At 63.7% G+C, this 12,691-nt stretch overlaps 2 protein-coding genes across 2 annotated transcripts; one reads left to right on the forward strand and one right to left on the reverse strand.

Annotated features, from left to right (window-relative positions):
• The first annotated feature begins 265 nt into the window (after window positions 1-265).
• LOC136006592 (glutaminyl-peptide cyclotransferase-like protein) lies at window positions 266-4,961 on the forward strand. Its single transcript, XM_065664597.1, is given in 10 exon segments — window positions 266-490; window positions 1,260-1,407; window positions 1,982-2,149; window positions 2,151-2,255; window positions 3,045-3,200; window positions 3,781-3,819; window positions 3,821-3,881; window positions 3,998-4,074; window positions 4,077-4,116; window positions 4,738-4,961. Coding segments are annotated over 10 exon segments (1,143 nt in total). The 5' UTR covers window positions 266-287; the 3' UTR covers window positions 4,884-4,961.
• A 765-nt stretch (window positions 4,962-5,726) lies between these two features.
• LOC136006594 (RAC-beta serine/threonine-protein kinase-like) lies at window positions 5,727-12,613 on the reverse strand. The gene is given in 16 exon segments (XM_065664598.1): window positions 5,727-5,905; window positions 6,514-6,526; window positions 6,528-6,617; window positions 7,080-7,167; window positions 7,910-8,124; window positions 8,704-8,832; window positions 9,363-9,440; window positions 9,443-9,487; window positions 9,637-9,705; window positions 9,780-9,845; window positions 9,935-10,066; window positions 10,174-10,324; window positions 10,424-10,535; window positions 11,233-11,361; window positions 11,472-11,547; window positions 12,389-12,613. Coding segments are annotated over 15 exon segments (1,443 nt in total). The 5' UTR covers window positions 11,518-11,547; window positions 12,389-12,613; the 3' UTR covers window positions 5,727-5,825.
• Window positions 12,614-12,691: the final 78 nt, after the last annotated feature.

Consider the following 12,691-nt stretch of genomic DNA (forward strand, 5'->3'; position numbering starts at 1 on the left):
ATGGAGGGTTCTGGCCCCATAACAGTGACCCTATGGAGGGTTCTGGCCCCATAACAGTGACCCTATGGAGGGTGCTGGCCCCATAGCCGTGACCCTATGGAGGATGCTGTCCCCATGGTGGGTGACATCACACCGGGGAAACCCCCTCCATACACCGTGACGTCACACGTTGCCCATGACATCACACCGCCGCCGCTCCGCCCGCCGACCAAAACGGGGGCGTGGCCGAGCCCTCCCCATGGCCCAATCCGCGGCCGCCCCGTCACCCGCTGGCCCCGCCCCTCGCCATGCGGAAGGGCTCCGCAGGGTCCCGGCGCCCGCGGGCCGCGGGTTCGGGGCCGGTGCCGGTGCCGGTCCCGGTGGCCGCTGCCGGGCTCTGCCCCCGGCCCCGCCGCTGCCCGCGGCCGCTGCTGCCGCTCCTGGCGCTGGCGGCCGCCGCCGGGCTCCTCTACAGCGCCTGGCCCCGGGGGGAGCGGGACCGCGGCCCGGTGAGAGCGGGGGGGGGGGGGGGGAGGCATCGGGACCCCATCGGGAACCCCCCCGGACCCCGACGTCCCCGAGCCCCCCCCGTGCCCCAGACCCCATCATGGGGGCACCCAGAGACCCCCCAGGCCCCATCACTGGGGGCATCCAGATCCCCCGCACCCCATTATAGGGGACCCCATCGGGACCCCATGGACCCCTCCTAGGCCCCCCCCCGGACCCCGACATCCCTGAGACCCCCCCCAAGCCCCAGACCCCATCATGGGGGCACCCAGAGACCCCCGGCCCCATCATGGGGGCACCCAGACCCCCCCGGACCCCATCATGGGGGCACCCAGAGACCCCCCAGGCCCCATCATGGGGGCACCCAGACCCCATCATGGGGGCACCTAGACCCCATTATAGGGGACCCCATCGGGACCCCATGGACCCTTCCTGGCCCCTCCCCTGGACCCCGACATCCCTGAGACCCCCCCCGAGCCCCAGACCCCATCATGGGGGCACCCAGGCCCCATCATGGGGGCACCCAGAGACCTCCAGACCCCATCATGGGGGCACCCAGACCCCCGCGGACCCCATCATGGGGGGCACCCAGACCCCCCCAGACCCCATCACTGGGGGCACCCAGACCCCATCATGGGGGCACCCAGACTCCCCCAGACCTCATCATGGGGGGCACCCAGAACCCATCATTGGGGCACCCAGTCCCCCCCGCACCCCATTATAGGGGTACCCAAACCACCCCCCCCCCCCCCAATTTGACCCCGTTCCAGCTCCCCCCCGGCGCCCCCCCCCGCCTCCTCGGACCGATCCCTGCGGCAGCTCCTGGAGCGCCTGGATCCGGCCCGGCTCCAGCGGCGCTTCCTGAGGCCCTTCCTGCGGGAGCGGGTGCCGGGGGGGCCGGGGAGCCGCGCCGTGCGCCAGGTAAACCCCATGGACCCCCATGGACCCCCATGGACCCCCCATGGATCCCCATTGATCCCCATTGATCCCCATTGATCCCCATGGATCCCCATTGATCGCCATTAATCCCCATTGATCGCCATTGATCCTCACTGATCGCCGTTGACCCCCATTGATCTGCCATTGACCCCCATTGATCGCCATTGACCCCATTGATCCCCATTGATTCCCATGGACACCCATTGATCTCCATTGACACCCACTGATCCCCCATTGACACCCATTGACCTCCATTGACACCCATTGATCCCCCATTGACACCCATTGACCCCCATTGTGTCCCCATTGAACACCTTTGATCCCCATTGACCTCCACTGATCTCCATTGATTTCCATTGACCTCCATTGACCTCCATTGATCCCCATTGACCTCCAATGACCTCCATTGACCCCCATTGATCCTCATTGCCCCCCATTGATCCCCATTCACCCCCATTCACCCCCATTGACCCCCATTGACCTCCATTGACCCCCATTCACCCCCATTTTCCCCCATTGACCCCCACTGACCCCCCGGGCGCTCCCCTCCCCGCAGCACATCACCGCCTGCCTGGAGGCGCTGGGCTGGCACGTGGAGCTCGACGCCTTCACCGCGGCCACGCCGCGCGGCGCCGTCCCCTTCGCCAACGTGGTGGCCACGGCGGCGCCCGGCGCCGCGCGGCGCCTGGCCCTCGCCTGCCACTACGACACCAAGGTGCTGCCGGGCGGCCGCCCCCTTCGTGGGCGCCGTGGACTCGGCCGCTCCCTGCGCCCTGCTCCTGGAGCTGGCGGCCGCGCTCGAGCCCCCCCTGCGGCGCGCCAGGGAGGAGGTGGGCGCCGGAAAGGGGGGGATCCATGGGGTTAGAATGGGGGTGGGTGGGATGTGATGGGGGGGAATGGGATGTGATGGGGGGCAATGGGATGTGGTGGGGTCTTTAGGGGTTAGAATAGGGGGGTGGGATGTGATGGGGGGCAATGGGATGTGATGGGGGGAATGGGATGTGATGGGGTCCTTAGGGGTTAGAATGGGGGGAATGGGACGTGATGGGGGGGGGGAATGGGACATAATGGGGTCCCCATGGGTTAGAATGGGGTCCCTATGATGCATAATGGGGTCCCCATGGGTTAGAACGGGGTGAAATGGGACATAATGGGGTCCCCATGGGTTAGAATGGGGTCCCTATGATACATAGTGGGGTCCCCATGGGTTAGAACGGGGTGAAATGGGACATAATGGGGTCCTATGGGTTAGAATGGGGGGAAACGGGACGTAATGGGGTCCTTATGGATTATGATGGGGTCCCTATGGGTTATAATGGGGTGCAATGGGCCATAATGAAGTGAAATGGGCTGTAATGGGATTCCCATGTGCCATACTGGGGATCCCATATCCCGGTATCCCACATCCTGTATCCCATATCCCAATGTCCCCCATCCCGGTGCCCCCCTCCCGGTGCCCCCCATCCCACATCCCGCATCCCGGTGCCCCCATCCTGATGCCCCCATCCCGTATCCCATATCCCAATGTCCCCCCTCCCGTATCCCCCCTCCCGACGCCCCCATCCCGATGCCCCCATCCCGACGCCCCCATCCCGGTGCCCCCCCTGTGCCCCCCGCAGGGTGCGCCGGCGACGCTGCAGCTCCTGTTCCTGGATGGGGAGGAGGCGTTCGAGGCCTGGAGCGCCTCCGATTCCCTGTACGGGGCCCGGCACCTGGCGGCGCGGATGGCGGCCACGCGGCACCACAATGGCACCGGCACCCAGCTCAGCGCCATGGTGGGCACAGGGGGGCCTGTGGGCACAGTGGGTCCCTATGGGTTAGAATGGGGTGCAATGGGCCATAATGGGGGGTCCCTATGGGCACAGGGGGGCACTATGGGGACAATGGGTCCCTATGGGGACAATGGGTCCCTATGGGTTAGAATGGGGTGCAATAGGCCATAATGGGGGGTCCCTATGGGCACAGGGGGGCACTATGGGCACGGGGGGGCACTATGGGCACAATGGGTCCCTATGGGCACAGTGGGGTCCCTATGGGCACAATGGGTCCTATGGGCACAATGGGTCCCTACGGGCACAGTGGTGTCCCCATGACCATGTCGGTGTCCCCATGGTGCTGTTGGTGTCCCCATGCTGATGTCCCTGTGTTCTTCTCATTGATGTCCCATTGCTGTCCCCATTGATGCCCCATTGATGTCCCCATTGATGTCCCCATTGATGCCCCCATTGACATCCACATTGACGCCCCCATTGACGTCCCCATTGATGCCCCATTGCTGTCCCCATTGATGCCCCATTGCTGTCCCCATTGATGTCCCCATTGACGTCCCCATTGCTGCCCCATTGCTGTCCCCAGAGCCTGCTGGTGCTGCTGGACCTGTTGGGCGCCCGGGACCCCCGCCATCCACAGCCACTTCCCCAACACCCACCACTGGTTCCTGCGCCTCGTCCACATCGGTGCGGCCCTGGGGGGGGGCACGGGGCTGGGACCTGGGGGGGGGGACCCCGGGGGGGGGACCCGGTGGGGGGGGGGGGGGGTCCGGGGGGTCTCAGACCTCGTGTTCCCCCCCCAGAGCAGCGGCTGCGGCGCCTGGGGCTGCTCCACGCCACCCCCCAGGACCCCCCCTTCTTCCGGCTCAGCCCGGCCACCGGGGCCCTGTGGAGGACGATCACATCCCCTTCCTGCAGAGAGGTGAGCGGCGCCCGCGGCCCAGAGCCTCGTGTCCTGTATCCCACATCCCATATCCTATATCCAAAACCCCATATCCAACATCCCACATCCCATATCCTGTATCCTATATCCTATATCCAAAACCCCATATCCAATATCCCACATCCTATATCCCATACCCCATTTCCCATATCCCATACTCCATATCCCATACCCCATATCCCATACCCCATATACCCCATATATCCCGTATGTCCCATATCCCATATATCCCATATATCCTATATATCCCATATACACCATATATCTCGTACATCCCATATACCCCATATATCCCATATATCCCATACCCCATACCTCATTTCCCATACCCCATATCCCATACCCCATATACCCCATATATCCTGTACGTCCCATATATCCCGTATCTCGCATATATCCTATATATCCCATATACCCCATATATCCCATATATCCCATACCCCATATATCCCATATACCCCATACATCCCATACCCCCCATACATCCCCCATACCCCCCATACCCCCCCTATACCCAATATACCCCATACCCCATATATCCCATACCCCATACCCCCCATGCCCCCCCTACCCCGTACACCCCCTTGCCCGCTGCCGCAGGGGTGCCGGTGCTGCACCTGATCCCGCTGCCCTTCCCTGCGGCCTGGCACACGCCGGCGGACACGGAGCGGAACCTGCACCCGCCGACGCTGGCGGACCTCGGCCGCATCCTCGTGGTCTTCGTGGCGGAATTCCTGCACCTCTGAGCCCCCCTCCCCCCCGCCCCGGAGCCGCATCCGGATCCCCCAAAACCAGCACCCAAACGGCCAAAATTCCAAAAAAAATTCCCGGTTTATTGCTCGTACCGCCCGGGGGGGGAGGGGCAGGGAGGGGGGGAGGGGAGGGGACACGACCCCCCCCCCATCCGTCCCCATCCCCCCCCCCACTTTGAGTCAATTCACCTCAATGAGGCCGGCTCGGAGCCGGGAATACCGGGAATGCCGGGAGCGGGATCCGGTGACGCCGTCACCGCGGGTAAGGCACCGGCGAAGCCAAATGGTGGGGGGGGGGTGGGGCCCGGCGTCCGTCCCCACCACCGCGGGTGGGATCTGCTTGGGATCCGGTGGAATTCCGGCTGGGATCTGGTTGGGATCCGGCTGGGATCTGGTTGGATCCAGTTGGGATGCGGCTGAGTCCTGGTTGGGATCCGGTTGGGATGCAGCTGAGTCGTGGTTGGGATCCAGTTGGGATCTGGTTGGCATCCGGTTGGGATCCAGTTGGATCCGGTTGGGATGTGGCTGAGTCCTGGTTGGGATCCGGTTGGGATCCAGTTGGGATCCGGTTGGGATGCGGCTGAGTCCTGGTTGGGATCCGGTTGGGATCCAGTTGGATCCGGTTGGGATGCGGCTGAGTCCTGGTTGGGATCCAGTTGGATCCGGTTGGGATGCAGCTGAGTCCTGGTTGGGATCCGGTTGGGATCCAGTTGGATCCGGTTGGGATGCGGCTGAGTCCTGGCTGGGATCCGGTTGGGATGCGGCTGAGTCCTGGCTGGGATCCGGTTGGGATCCAGTTGGATCCGGTTGGGATGCGGCTGAGTCCTGGCTGGGATCCGGTTGGCTTCAAGGCAGAGCCAGCAGCGTGGGGCTGGATGGAGCCCATGGCGGGGGGGGGGGGTTCCACCTCCAGGTCCCCCCCCGGCCCCGGCTCCGTCATTCCCGGATGCTGGCGGAGTAGGAAAACTGCGGGAAGTGCGTCCGGTGCTCGCCCTCGGGGGAGCCCAGGGCATCGTCTGCTGGGAACAGCCGGGGATGAGGGGGGGCACCCCCAGACCCACACATGGGGGGCACGGAGCCCCCAGACCCCCCCCCCAATGGTGCCCAATGGGATCTCCCAGCAAACCCAAGACAACCCCATGGGGGTCCCAACACCCCCAACCCCCCCCATAGTGCCCAATGGAAGCTCCCAGCACCCCCAAACCCCCCCCAATGGTTCCCTATGGGAGGTCCCAGCACCCCAACCCCCCCATGGTGCCCAATGGAAGCTCCCAACACCCCCAAACCCCCCCAATGGTGCCCAATGGAAGCTCCCAGCACCCCCAATGGTTCCCTATGGGAGGTCCCAGCCCCCCCAAACCCTCCCAATGGTTCCCTATGGGAGGTCCCAGCACCCCCAAACCCCCCCCAATGGTTCCCTATGGGAGGTCCCAGCACCCCAACCCCCCCATGGTGCCCAATGGAAGCTCCCAGCACCCCCAAACCCCCCCCATGGTGCCCAATGGAAGCTCCCAGCACCCCCAATGGTTCCCTATGGGAGGTCCCAGCACCCCCAAACCCCCCCCATGGTGCCCAATGGAAGGTGCCAGCCCCTGTGCGGGTGCCCCCCCCGGGCTGCGCTCACAGCGGTCGGGGGGGGGTGATGGTGATGGACTGGGCCGTGAACTCGTCATCGAAGTAGCGGGTGTCGACCTCGGACGTCACCTGCGGCTTGAAGGGGGGCACCAGCTGCGGGGGGGGGCACCCATGAGTGCGGGGGGGTCCCTTTGGGTGCTAGGGGGGGGGGTTGGGTCCCTTTGGGTGCTATGGGGGGGTTGGGTCCCTTTGGGTGCTATGGGGGGGTTGGGTCCCTTTGGGTGCTGTGGGGGGGGTTTGGGTCCCTTTGGGTGCTATGGGGGGGTTGGGTCCCTTTGGATGCTAAGGGGGGGGTTGGGTCCTTTTGGGTGCTGTGGAGGGGTCCAGGGTCCCTTTGGGTGCTGTGTGGGGGTTTGAGTCCCTTTGGGTGCCAAGGGAGGGGGGGTTGGGTCCTTTTGGGTGCTGCGGGGGGGTTGGGTCCCTTTGGGTGCTATGGGGGGGGTCAGGGTCCCTTTGGGTGCTATGAGGGGGTTGGGTCCCTTTGGGTGCTATGGGGGGGGTCAGGGTCCCTTTGGGTGCTGTGGGGGGGGTCAGGGTGCCCCTGGGTGCCTTCACCTTCCTCTGCACCACGTCCTGCCAGTTGATGGGTGCGAAGAAGCGGTGCTCCATCACCTCCTGCGCGTCCCTGGGGCCCCCCCCGAGCCTGCCCAGGGAGCAGGACCAGGGTCAGGATCGGGATCAGGATCAGGACCAGGGTCAGGATTGGGATCAGGACCAGGATCAGGATTGGGATCAGGATCAGGATTGGGATCAGGAGCAGGAGCAGGATCGGGATTGGGATTGGGATCAGAACCAGGATCAGGATTGGGATTAGAAGCAGGATCAGGATCGGGACCAGGATCAGAATCAGGACTGGGACAAAGATCAGGACTGGAACTGGGATCAGGACCAGGACCGGAATCAGGATCAGATCCAGGACTGGGACCGGGACCAGGGTCAGGACTAGGTTCCAGACCAGGACCGGGACTGGGATTGGGACCAGGATCAAGACCAGGACCAGGGCCAGGACCAGAATCAGATCCAGAACCAGGTTCAGGACCAGGTTCCAGACCAGGATTGGGACTGGGATCAGGACCAGGATCAAGACAAGGACCAGGACTGGGATCAGAATCAGATCCAGAACCAGGTTCAGGACCAGGATCAGGACCAGGTTCAAGACCAGGATTGGGACCAGGATCAGATCCAGGACCAGGTTCAGAACCAGGATCAGGACCAGGTTCAGGACCAGAATTGGGACCAGGACCAGGTTCAGGACCAGGTTCAGAACCAGGATCAGGACCAGGTTCAAGACCAGGATTGGGACCAGGATCAGATCCAGGACCAGGTTCAGAACCAGGATCAGGACCAGGATTGGGACCAGGACCAGGCCCTGTCCCCCCCCTCACCTCTGCTTGGGGTCCTTCTTGAGCAGCCCGGCCAGCAGGGCCCTGGCGTCGGGCGCGAGGCTGCGGGGGAACCGGATCTCCTCGAGCAGGATGAGCTCGAAGAGGCGCTCGTGGTCCTGGTTGTAGAAGGGGAGGCGGCCGCAGAGCATCTCGTACATCACCACCCCCAGCCCCCACCAGTCCACGGCGCGCCCGTAGTCGTTGTCCTCCAGCACCTGCGAGGAGCGGCAGGATGAGGCCCCAGCGGCATCGCCATGGTGGGGGGGTGTTGCTATGGATACGGGCAAGGATGCACTCACTATGGCAGGGTTGCTATGGATACAGGCAGGGATGTGCTCACTATCGGGGTGTTATCACCATGGATACGGGCAGGGATGCACTCGCTATGGGGGTGTTGTTATGGATACAGGCAGGGATGTGCTCACTATCGGGGTGTTATCACCATGGATACAGGCAGGGATGCACTTGCTATGGGGCTGTTGCTATGGATGCAGGCAGGGATGCACCTGCTATGGGGGTGTTGCTATGGATGTGGGCAGAGATGCGCTTGCTATGGAGTTGTTGCTATGGATACAGGCAGGGGTGTGCTTGCTATGGGGGTGTTGTCGCTACGGATACATGCAGGGATGCACTCGCTATGGGCGTGTTGTCACTACGGATGCAGGCAGGGATGCTCTCCTTACGGGATAGATGCGGGCAGGAATACCCTCGCTATGGGGTTGTTGTCACTATGGATACAAGCACGGATACCCTCGCTATGGGGGTGTTATCCCTATGGGTACAGGCACGGATACCTCTGGCGCCAGGTACTCGGGGGTGCCACAAAAGGTCTTCATGGTGGCACCGTCGCTGATGCCCTCCTTGCAGAGGCCGAAGTCGGTGATCTTGATGTGCCCATCCTTGTCCAGCATCAGGTTTTCCAGCTGGGAAAGAGGGAACAGGGATGGAGCGGGAAGGATCCGACCCCCTCTCCCCCGGCCCTGCCCCTCAAGGCTGTGGGAGGGAAGCAGGACTGGGATCAGGATTGGGATCAGGATCAGGATTGGAATCGGGACTGAGATAGGTACCGGGATCAGGACAGGGACCAGGATCAGGATTGGGATCAGGACCAGGAACAGGATTGGGGTGGGGATCGAGGTAGGTACCGGGATCAGGATCAGGACCAGGATCAGGATTGGGATCAGGACCAGGATCAGGATTGGGACTGGGATCAGGATCACGATTGGGATCAGGATTGGGATTGGGCTTGAGATAGGGAATGGGATCAGGCTCGGGACCGGGATCAGGATAAGGAACAGGCCCAGTACCAGGACTGGGATCAGGACCAGAATCAGGATTGGGACCAGTACCAGGATCGGGACAGGGACTGGAATCAGGATCAAGACCAGGACCAGGACTGGGATCGGGACCAGGCGCAGCAGGGCCAAGGCAAGGGTTGAAGCTGCAGCGGTACCTTGATATCCCGGTAAACCACATCCCGGGAATGGAGGTATTCCAAGGCGGATACGATCTCGGCGCCGTAGAAGCGAGCGCCCGATCCTCGGTGAAGACGCGTTCCCTCGAGAGGTGGAAAAAGAGCTGGGAAAGAGCAGGGAAAACGGGATCAAACGCTTTAAGATGCTCCCAACTCCCTGTGGGTGACGGGGAACGCTCCGGAAGGGAGACTTTAGGGATAAAGCGGGATACAGAGGGATAAAGGGGGGGATTCGGAAGCGGGAAGCTCCCACCTCGCCGCCGTTGGCATATTCCATGACGAAGCAGAGGCGGTCGTTGGTCTGGAAAGCGTATTTCAGCGCCTGGAAAAGTGGGAAAAGGGGGATTTTAGGGAAGCTCCATAGGGATGGATGGCGGGGGGGGGTGCAGTGCTTACGGTGAGGAAGGGGTGCCGGGTGTTCTGCAGCACCCGGCTCTCGGTCACGGTGTGAGCCACTTCATCCTGGGAAGGGAGGTGCAGTCAGTGCCGGGATCCATAGGGAATGCCGGCGGGGGGATCCAGCCCGGATCCATGCGGATCCCGGTCCGCACCTTGGCGATGATGACCTCCTTCCGTAGGATCTTCATGGCGTAATAGCGCCCGGTGGCCTTTTCCCGCACCAGGATGACCTTCCCAAAGGTGCCTTTCCCCAGGAGCTTCAGGTAATCGAAGTCGTTCATGGTCTGGGAAAGGGAAAAGCAGGGAATTCATGGATGCGGGATGGGAAAACGCCTCTAAAACTGCTCGATCCCAAGGACCCGCCCCCATTCCCAACCCCATTCCCACTCACGGCCTTGGCGCGGGATTTGCCGATGGCCACCTCCATCTCCTCGGCGCCGGGGCCGTCCACGGCTCTGCACTTGTATTCCATGGGATCCACCTCCGGCTCCTGGTTCTTGAGGCTGTTGGCGACCGTCTGGATCGCTCGCATCCATTCCTCGCTACGGGATTGGGAAGAGGGAGGCGATGAGAGAGCCGGGGGGCGGTTTGGTTCCCCCCCCCCCCCCCCCCATTCCCATAGGAATGCGGCATTCCCGCACCGCTCCTCCGGAGTATCCACGTGGAACGTCCTCTCGATGACCGTTGTCCATTGCAAGCAGCGGATGACGAAGGTGTTGGGCCGCGGGCGCTCCGTCTTCATCAGCTGGCACTCTGCGTTCCAAGCAGGGGGCTTCGGGAGCAGGGATCCGCATGCCCAGATCCCAGATCCCAGATGGGAAGCAGAACCCCCCCCGGCCCTGCCCTCCCTTCTCCCTGGGCATCCCATGGACCAGAGACCAACGGCCCCAGAGACCTGCCCCTGGGACCCAAAGATGCTCCCAGGATGCTCAGTGGGGTCCCAGGACCTCATGGACCACCAAGGCCACGTCCCCCATAGCCCAGTGTGTCCCCTATGGTGACCAAGGATGCTCCAGGACCTCATGGACCACCAAAGCCACATCCCCCATAGCCCAATATCCCCACTATGGGGACCAAGGATGCTCCAGGACCTCATGGACCACCAAGGCCACGTCCCTCATAGCCCAACATCCCCCTACGGGGACCAAGGATGCTCCAGGACCTCATGGACCACCAAAGCCACATCCCCCATAGCCCAACATCCCCCCTATGGGGACCAAGGATGCTCCAGGACCTCATGGACCACCAAGGCCACGTCCCCCATAGCCCAACATCCCCCCTATGGGGACCAAGGATGCTCCGAACACCTCATGGACCACCAAGGCCACGTCCCCCATAGCCCAACGTGTCCCCTATGGGGACCAAGGATGCTCCAGGACCTCATGGACCACCAAGGCCACGTCCCCCATAGCCCAATGTGTCCCCCCCAGCCCCGGTGCCCCCCCTTTACCGGCCACAGAGAAGTTATTGAGGGGGGGCAGCGCCTGCTCCGGGCTCTCCGGCCGCTCCTTGTATCCGATGAAGGAGCCGTCGCTCTTGAGCAGGAAGTAGCGGGGTCGCCATGTTTTGATGTATTCACCTGGGATTTTGGGATGCGGGATTTTGGGATGCGGGAGGTTGGGATGCAGGAAGCTGGGATGGGAAGCACAGCCCACCCCCCCCCCCCCCCCCCATTGGTGCTGGGCTCACCTCGCTTGTGCAGCCACCCCTCCTTCACCACCAGCACCTCGGTCATGGCGGCGCCGGGGCTAAGGCCGGCCAGGACCTGCGGATGGGATGGGAATGGGATGGGAATGGGATGGGGATGGGAATGGGATGGGAATGGGATGGGGGTGGGATGGGGATGGGATGGGAATGGGATGGGGATGGGATGGGGATGGGGATAAGAATGGGATGGCAATGGGAATGAGATAGGAATGGGATGCGAATGAGATGGGAATAAGATGGGGATAAGAATGGGATGTGGATGGGAATGGGATGGGAACGGGATTGGAATAGGATGGGAATGGGATGGGAATGGGATGAGAATGGGATGGGAATGGGATGGGAATGGGATGGGAATGGATGAGAATGGGATGAGAATGGGATGGGAATGGGATGGGAATGGGATGGGAATGGGACGGGAATGGGATAAACGGGATTCAGCCATTCCCACCCCTTGGGATGCGGACCCCAAACATCCCAGCAGCGGGGTGGGACTGGAGACGGGGGATTCCGCCCTTCCCAGCCTTGGGATCTGGACCCCGCACTGGGGGACCCCAACACCCCCACCACAGGGGGGCAGAAAGCGCCCCCCAACCCCTTCAGCGCAGCCCCATGGGGCCCGCAGAGCCTGCACGGGCCCTATAGACCCCCCCCCACCCCGACCTGCCTGGGGCCGTACAGAGCCCCCCCCGGCCCCCCCCACCGCAGCGGGTGGTTCGGTCCCCGCCGCATCCCCGACCCCGCGGCGGGCGAGTCCACTGCGAGGCTCCGGGGGGGTTTGGGGTGTCAGGGCTCGCTCCCCCCCGCGGAGGGGCGCGGGTGGTGCGGTCCGAGCGGCGGCCGCCGGGGGGCGGGCGAGCCCATTGCGAGCCGCGGGGGGGGGGGGGGGGGGGGGGGCTCACCTGTCATGGACGCCGCCGGCTCCCGCCGCTCATCCCGGTCCGATCCCGGTTCAACGGCGGCGGCCGCGGAGCCCCGGGGGGGGGGGTCGGGAGGCGGAAGCGGAAGCGGGGGGCGCCGGGACACGGAACCGGAGGGGAACGGGGCCGGGGGGGGGGGGAAACGGAGACGGGAAAGACCCCGCTCGGCTGCAGGCGCCGCCCTGCGCATGCGCAGAACGCGGGAGCGCATGCGCGGGGAGCGCGGGTCCGCCCCTCCGCGCGCAGGCGCAGTGCTCACGCAACGCCTCCTTCCGAGCATTAAAT

Source organism: Lathamus discolor, unplaced genomic scaffold (assembly GCF_037157495.1).
Source record: "Lathamus discolor isolate bLatDis1 unplaced genomic scaffold, bLatDis1.hap1 Scaffold_314, whole genome shotgun sequence".
In the NCBI taxonomy this organism is placed as follows: Eukaryota; Metazoa; Chordata; class Aves; order Psittaciformes; family Psittacidae; genus Lathamus; species Lathamus discolor.